The 8188-nt window shown below is 43.9% G+C and overlaps 1 protein-coding gene across 3 annotated transcripts in view; it reads right to left on the bottom strand.

The window, feature by feature from the left end:
- The window catches only part of kcnc2 (potassium voltage-gated channel, Shaw-related subfamily, member 2), a 99452-nt gene extending 91322 nt beyond the window's left edge, over positions 1–8130 (bottom strand). For all 3 annotated transcript variants that reach the window (XM_031869883.1, XM_031869885.1, XM_031869884.1), the window contains exon 1: positions 4381–8130. In XM_031869883.1, the coding sequence (XP_031725743.1) occupies positions 4381–4935 (555 nt within the window). In that variant the 5' untranslated portion in view covers positions 4936–8130. The remainder of the gene's footprint in view (positions 1–4380) is intronic.
- Positions 8131–8188: the final 58 nt, after the last annotated feature.

The raw sequence follows: 8188 nt of genomic DNA, 5'->3' as shown, positions 1-8188 counted from the left end.
GACATGGAATATGACAAAGATATGGGGGGGGTTAACCGATGGCGTGTGTGTGGGGGGGGGGGGGGGGACAACACAGTCAGGCCATCGGTTAAACCTCTGACATGACACAGACATGGAATATGACAAAGGTATTGTTGTTTTTTTCATGTATTTTTTGTTACCATTCCAATCCAGCAATGGCCAACTACAGAGATATGAGAGGAACAAACACACAGATTAACACATTGGAGAACACATACATCTACACACAGCCATATACAAGGCCTGGAGCCTCACTCTTCATTTGAGAAAAACAAAAAAACAAAATCATAAACAGGAAAATCAACCAGAAGCTCTCGTTCTTTCTATCTCACGCAGACGAGTGAACACACACACCGACAGCCGTTGTTAAACACACACTGCATGCAGATTCAAGAGGCAGCGCTGAGAGAGGAGGGAGAACAGGACGGCTACAACAATAGAAACAGCGTGGGGAGCCCAGTGAGAAAACGCCCGCTGCCACTGACTGCTGGCACATGAACACTCGAGAACATGTTGGTTAAAGAGACCGTCGGACTTTTGGGGGGTTTTCTGCTCACCTGCAGAAACAGACCCATGAAAGGCTCTCTGACAGCCCAGCTGATCTGACACAGAGTGGTGGTCTGATGTCCGTTATTATGCTGTTAATGAAGTTAATGAATACATTGTAATTACTGTAATCAAATGAGAGTTTGATAGACAGCGTGGTGCTCGGTCACCTCTATTAAGATGCAGTAGACTTGGAAAAATACAAACACCACAACCTCTCCATTCATTTGTTGTTTTCTCTTTATGTTTTTTTTGCTTTTTATATTAAACTTCAATTTTTAGTGGACAAGAAGTCACCTAAGAAGACAGCTTTTGACAGAATAGAGTTGGCCAACCTTATTTTAAGCTGAGACAAAAGACGTCTTTAGACCATGTCCATGATGACTCAGAGCCTTTCTGCTAATGGCGATCGATTGTCTGCTGTTAAAGAGCACCCTCTCAGTGTATACTGTCACATCTGTGGTGCCGGGGTCAAAGGTGAAGCGTGTAAGAGCTTTCCACTGGCACGGGGTCACGAGGCTGAAATCACACCTTTCATTTCCATGGAGGATAATTCAACGCTACTCTTTACGCCCCCTTGTCAGGGGGTGGATTAGTGCACCCCAGGGTGCCCTTTAAGACGCACGCTCGCTTTCACACCACGCATTCTCTCAGACACATACACAGAGCCTTCTTTCTGTTACTTTAAGAAGCCAGCTGGCCTTTAATAACAGAGCAAACAAAAGGCATCAATCTGCGCGCTGCCTCCGTAACACCAAACTGAGGCCTGACGTGAATGCAGGTGGAACCGCCATCGGGGAACTTGGTTCACACAAAGGCAACGGAGCTTTGGAGGCAGTTCAAGGAAACAGATGCTCCCGTCTGTGTGGTATTGGTGGCAGGGAACTGTGGCGGGACTTTGTTTCTGTGTGTGCCTGCTGGGTGGGTGTCGGGTGCGGGGAGACAGATATATGCGCGTTGTAAACATGAGCGCTCGGCTCCAACCGCTCCCTTCTGCCAGTGAAGCGTCGCTGAAACTAACTCAATATTTACATCCCCGCTAGTTCCTCCGTCTGCAGGGAGATCGCCGGAAAACCTTTACAAGAAATTACCAATTCAATTTGGTGGAAGAGTACAACGGACGGCAGACTGACAGAATGTTTGTGGTCATCTCCAGTTTCCCTTTAAAAAATGAATGATTGAACTGTAATGTGATGTTAACGTAACCTCAAATTTAGCTTTAGGGATAATATCTCGGTGTAATATCAAGTTGAAATATTACACTCTTTTCATTATAAAGCACACACCATGTATCAGTAGTCCTTTCACACATAAAGACAAATCCCTGCCATCATCCTTACTGAACTACTGATGGATTGCGAGAGGAAGACAACTGATGCGGGGCAAGGTCAATGCCATCATCACCCTCACCTACACCGCACACTCCTCCAGCCCAGCCCCTCCAGTTCAAAATCTAGATGGCAGTCAGACTCTGGAATCAGGCGATGGACGGAACAATTACATATTGATTGAATCAACAGGACAAACTCATCGGTGACGATAAATGTACATTTCACTTTATGGGTTCCATATCTCAAATTATTTTCTTCTGGACAAACACAAAATCTGGATTTCATCTGATAGTTCGAGGGTCAATACTGAATGCTGGTGAGCCATCTTCTCTCCAACAGTGTTTCCCTTCCTCAAACATCCACACCACTTTGTTAACTGCTGACTTTGAGCCAAATGCGTCCGTGGTTGCTTACAAAGTAACTTACAATTATGTAGTAGTTGGCGTAGGTAATAAAACACGGATGGGCATATATTTGAAAGACTCCTTGTAGATCCTCCAGTTTCCAGTTTGTATGCTAAGGTATGCTAAGCTATGCTAACGGTAGCTACATATTCATTGGACTGACATTAGAGTGGTAATGATTTTTCATCTATCGCTTCTGAAATTACAAATGATCTGAATTATGTGAAGCATGGCAAAGAAGAAGTGCTTTGCTTTTTGCCATGAGAGCAAATCAAATTGTATTTAAAAAGAATATTTCTGCAAAATATCAGCCACCAGAAATGGAGGCAAAATTCAATTCCAAACACTGTTTATATATTTGACGCTCAAAGGGGTAAAATGACATCTAAACAACTGCTGCAGCACTGCCCTCTAGGGGCTGAAACCTTCAGGCAATGTCACCTCTGGCCACACCCCAATCAGTGATGTCACAGCAGGTACTTTGACAGCAGATATAAAACATTAGAGAGTTTTCTTTCTTGTAGTTACTTAGTGTTAAATTATTTAAAAATTGCCTCAAAGCGGCTCTCAACGTCGACGGAGAGCTCATAGCTGATGATGCTAAAAGCAGAAACTAAGGCAAAAGTGCTGACACATCCCACAGTGTTGAGGGGGGACACGGGAAGGCGTTATCAGTTGTAACCACCGAATGCAAGCAATGCTAGCTAACAAGTGGGGCACGCTCACATGCGGCCAGCCCAGCGAACAACCGTGGTGTGTTTGCATCACAATGGCATGCTGCCTGTGACATCACGAAGACGTGTGTGGCTGTTTTGCATTTATTTCCATTCACACAACATGACATCACAGCCGGCAGTCGCTCTTGAAACACGTCAGCCTGCCAATGAGGGATCGATTTGCGATCCATTACCCAGAATTCACCAGCAGCCTGCGACAAGCTGAGCGGAGCCCCTGTCCTTCACGTACAGTGGGGGTCTCAAATGAAAAGGTGATTGGTCTTTAGAGAGACTGCTGCAGACGATCTTTGATACGCTGATATTTATTAAGGCCACTCAACACAATGGATTTTAAGTATTCGAAAACTACTAATGAATCTACTGTATTGATTTATAATATCAGAGAATAACTCATGTTTTTGTGGTGTTATTTTCAAACTGGTGTTTTATCAGTTTTGTCGAGTGTGATGTCAAATCTCAGAGTGCATGCTTCTGAGCTCCATCCAGATCAAACCTCTAAACTTAACCTTATTTACAACACACTTTACTCTTGTGCCCGAGTGTTAAAAAACAACAAGTAGCCTAATGATGATCAAAAAGAAATGTCAGAAGACGCCACATGTGGCTCATAAGCTAACATCTCTCTTATTACCAGCACGAGACACTGCACTCATTTTGGTCCCACACATTTAATTTGCGTTGATCAGAAATTGAGCATTTCTGAATGAGATCTAAAGGAGGAACCAACACGCTGTGACTGTTGATGGGACATTTCTAGAGCTGTAGCCCAATAAACACAACAGAGTAACACGGAGAGAGGATGCATGACTAAAATAAACAGCATCAGTGTGCAACAAATGTGGGCTATAGACTCTGTTTGGCACAGGCCTCCACACCTAAAATACACTGCAGCTATCAATATCCATCCTGACGGTGTTAACATCTAGTTTGCTTATATTACAAGCGGAAAAAATCTGCCTTTTTATAAGTGATAATTGCACCTGTTCCCAAATCAGGCTCTAAAAAAATGTGATCTTGAAATGAGTCTAAATAAGGCAGAATACTTCAGTAGACATAAATTGTATCAGCATCATTCATACACCATAAATTGGTTGGAAAGAGATGACCTCATACCACTTGCAAGACATCTCACTTCTCTTTTTAAAGGAAAACAAGTTTCTGCCACTTTATAGTAACTTATACATGAGATTTCTTTTTGTACCCTTTGTGGGGGATTTGGGGTTAAACTAACGTGTTCATGTGGACACGTTATACAGCGCTTTACTGTGAATGAAAAGAAGGTGTGAAGTGAGGGTTACTGTGCGTGTTTGGAGAGCCCCACGCGCAGCGGTGCGCCCTTACCCGCGCCGCTCTGGAGGAGTAGGGATCCTCGAATAGATTCCAGATCACCGGCTGCCACTTCCTCCAGAGGCTGACATTACCGTCGGCGGCCGCGTCCTCGATGCCGAGCCTTTTCCCTATATCGTCGTCATCCTCCCCGTTGTCCACGTTGAGCTCGAACACGTCCAGAGCCTCCTCTGCGTCCCGGTGCTGCCGATAAGTCATCCAGCAGCAGGGCTCCACGTCCGTCTCATCGATGCCCCAGAAGGAGAGCTCCTCCTCGAACAGCGGTCCGCACACATCCGCCGGGCAGTGGAGTTTCCCGGTGCGGTAGTAGTTGAGCACGTAGGCGAAGACGCCCGGGTGGCGGTCGAAGAAGTACTCGTTGGTCCGTGCGTTGTACTCGATGAAGCCGGGGACTTGTTGCAGTTGATCCAGCACGGAGTCGATGTCCGAGTCGGAGGCAAGCAGGGCCAGGCGCGTCCCCGGCAGGGTCTTCAGGGTGGATTTGTAGGTTTCGTGCCTGGTGCCCCCGACGTTGAGGATTATCCTCTCGTTGTCGTCAAACTTGCCCATCGCTCTGTATCAGACATGACTTGATGGAAAGCGGGGGAAGTTGGCGAGTGCAGTCGGGAGGCAACGGCGAGCCCGACGCGCGCGCACAACCCACAGTTCTGTTCAAAAAAGCTCCAGGATTTTCACTCTTCCGACGCTTTCGTGGCTATTTGGGGGGGGGGGGCGAGGAGGCTGTCCATCGTTCGCGACGGAAGGATTTCGGTATAGGTGTCGTATCCCACAATCCGTTCAGACATCCGGTGCACGGAGTGTTGAATGATCTCAAACGCCGGCTCCAACCAGACTGCGCTGCTGCTGCCGTTGCGCGTCTCTGGCGTCCCTGCCCTCTCCAAGACGCACAGCCGCTCGTCAGCGTCGACCTCGTTACTCAAAAACATGTAACACAACACCAGAGATATCAGTCTCCCGTTACACGGATTTTCACATTTCAGTTGTGCTGTTGTTTCTTTGCCTTTGAGGGGAGATGTTGGCTTCGGGGAAACCAACCGGCGCTCATCTCCGGTGCTGCTGTCACCGTCTTGGCTCGATAAACACAAACCAGAGGGAACATCAGCTACAACCAACCAGGAAACTAACTTTGTGCTGAAAGATTATCGAACAAAATAACAATGTTCATTTGAATCTGAACAGTTAACTATTATAAAATAACAAGCTCAATAAATTGTTATAAAAGTAGGATTCACAGAAAAACGATTGTTGATTTTGATTGTAAGCCTGTCATGCTTCACAGGTCATGTTAGGACCAGCTAACAGCATCCTTTTATCCTCAAACTGTTTCAGTGGGTTATGATTACCTTCTGCTTTAATTGGATTAATTTATTATAGGCTCGAGGGATTTCACATGTATGTGTGTTTAAGAGGAGAGGAGGTTGTTTTTCACAGAGTGAGGGAACAGCACTGCCTGGTGTTTGAGCATCAACATCCTCTCTCAACATGTGTGCATGAATCCCTAACACCCCACAGCCTCAGGTACACGTCACCTGTGCTCCCCTGACTTTATAGGTCGACAGGAGTAGAGCTGGACGATTGATTCATCAGTCAGTAGACGGAAAATGATCCCGGAAATGACTTTGACAACAAATGAATCTTATGGTTGCATTTTACAACAAAAATGTTCAAAAATGGACAGATTCCATCTTCTCTAATGTGAATAATTGTTGTGTAGGGGGGGGTGCAAAACAGAGAATCAAGATAATCAGGAGTTGCTGTAGTATAAAGCTGTTAGTATACACGTAGCATTTTGTTGTAAGAGAGGTAGAGACACAAGTAACATATTAAGTAGCATTTAAAAATAACAGTCATATTAATAATCATATAATAATAATACATCATAAAAATAAAACAGCTTGTGGCATCTTCTCGTGGTGTCTAATCTGAGATCACTCTGCTCTAATCATTTCCCAATGGTAGGGGTTTAAGTTGACTTCATCTTTGCCTGATAACGTACCAACATACATTATTGGGTTTTATTTCATTTTCAGGATTTTGTTTCTTACGAAGCCAACAAAACCAAAACTGTGTTCACATAAGGGAAGGAGATAAGGAGATAAGGAGATAAGGGCGGTGGAGAGAGCTGGTGTGCCTGATGTCAAACGGTGTTTTCATGAAGGTACCAGCTGAGTAGAAGTGAAAAGTGTCCAGTTCTAAAGGCCACGCTGTACACCTGCACATATCTGATCTAATGATACAAGTCAGCTGGTAGCCCAGCACATGCAGAATGAGTCACTGCTTGTGAATGAAGCAGCTGATGCCAGTGAGACTTCAGTGCTCTGACTGAACTAACACAATGCCCCACTAATACCAGTACTTATAGGGGTAATTGTAGTGGAGGCCATAGCAATACTGCTGCTAAGAATAGAGACAGGCAGTACCTTAGCTTATAGTAGAGGTTGTAGTTTAAGTAGAGGTATGGACATGTATGTTATCATTATAGAGCTTCAGTTAAACAGCTTCATGAAGTTGCTTAGGGCCCCAGAAACCAGACATTTGCGTTTTAACAATATGCACAATATTAAATTAAGATTTTATTTTTACGTTGACATTTTAGATCAAGTGACACACAGGGTCCTCCAGCAGTCTGTTTGCAGATTCACCAACCTTTGGACAAACGGTGAAAGTGTTGGTTGGGATGTTACCTCTCTCTCTTTATCCTCCCAACACAGACAGAAGCCTTGATGCCAGTTTGAGTTGTGACAGAGAGATGAATGCTAAAGAATCTGGGCACTCTCTCTGCACAGTGTCTACAACCAGACCCGTGACCCGGCAGCCTCCACTCTCCACACCGTGCAAGGAGGAAAGAGTGACATCTTTCAGGAATCGCACCTCAATCAATGAGGAGACACATTACATGCATCATTATTCCCTGATGCAAGGCTGCAACCTCTGAGTAACCCAATTACTCATTACTCGTATCGTTTAAACTGCTGAGAAGTTTTATTTCTGGTTCTAAATTCTGTGTTTAAAGATGACTTTCAATGAATAAAAAAAATAAAACAATGATGCTCAGACTCGGTGTGGGCTATGCTGACATAGTTTGGTCCAAATTATAATGTCTCTTCAGCATTTTAATCGGCATTAATTGGGCCTTAACTAGTCGAGGGAATTGGACAACAATGCCAGTAGGAATGAAGTTAATTAATTGGTCAGAAAAGCCATTAACCCATAGTGCTAATAGGTTAAATATGTATGGAAATTCACATGGAACCTCATCTGGGAGATTGTTTCAACATTTTGAGCAGCCAATACCTGCTTCTCTTGTTATTTGTCTCGTATGGCCGTTGTGAAAATGTGTCATTTGCGAGCTACTGCAGTTCACAATTCAAATTAAAATTGAATCTGTTGAGATGCCTCAAGTGTCATCTACAAAATTCCTAGGAATTATTATTGATGAGAGTTTAAATTAGAGTAAACATATTGACTATGTTAGTAGAAAAATAAACAAATCTACTGGAGTGATAAGGAGGGTTAGACATCTTGTCTCCTTATTCTTTATTACAGTATCATTTATCCCTATTGTTCATATTGTAATGTAGTTTGGGAAAGTACTTTTCCTACTACTCTGCAAAAAATGTTGGTCCTCCAGAAACGTTTTGTTAGGATCGCAACCCGATCAGAGTCACACATCTCATCTGCTCCTCTATTTCAGAAACTGCAGATTCTTACTATTTATGACATCAATATTTCTCAAACTTGTGTTTTTATTTATGAGATACTTTTAGGTGAAGGAATATTCCTGATCATTTCAAGACCTACT

Source organism: Anarrhichthys ocellatus, unplaced genomic scaffold, assembly GCF_004355925.1.
Source record: "Anarrhichthys ocellatus isolate YVR2014 unplaced genomic scaffold, GSC_Weel_1.0 scaffold49, whole genome shotgun sequence".
NCBI lineage: Eukaryota > Metazoa > Chordata > Actinopteri > Perciformes > Anarhichadidae > Anarrhichthys > Anarrhichthys ocellatus.
This window is presented reverse-complemented; position numbering and strand designations above follow the sequence as displayed.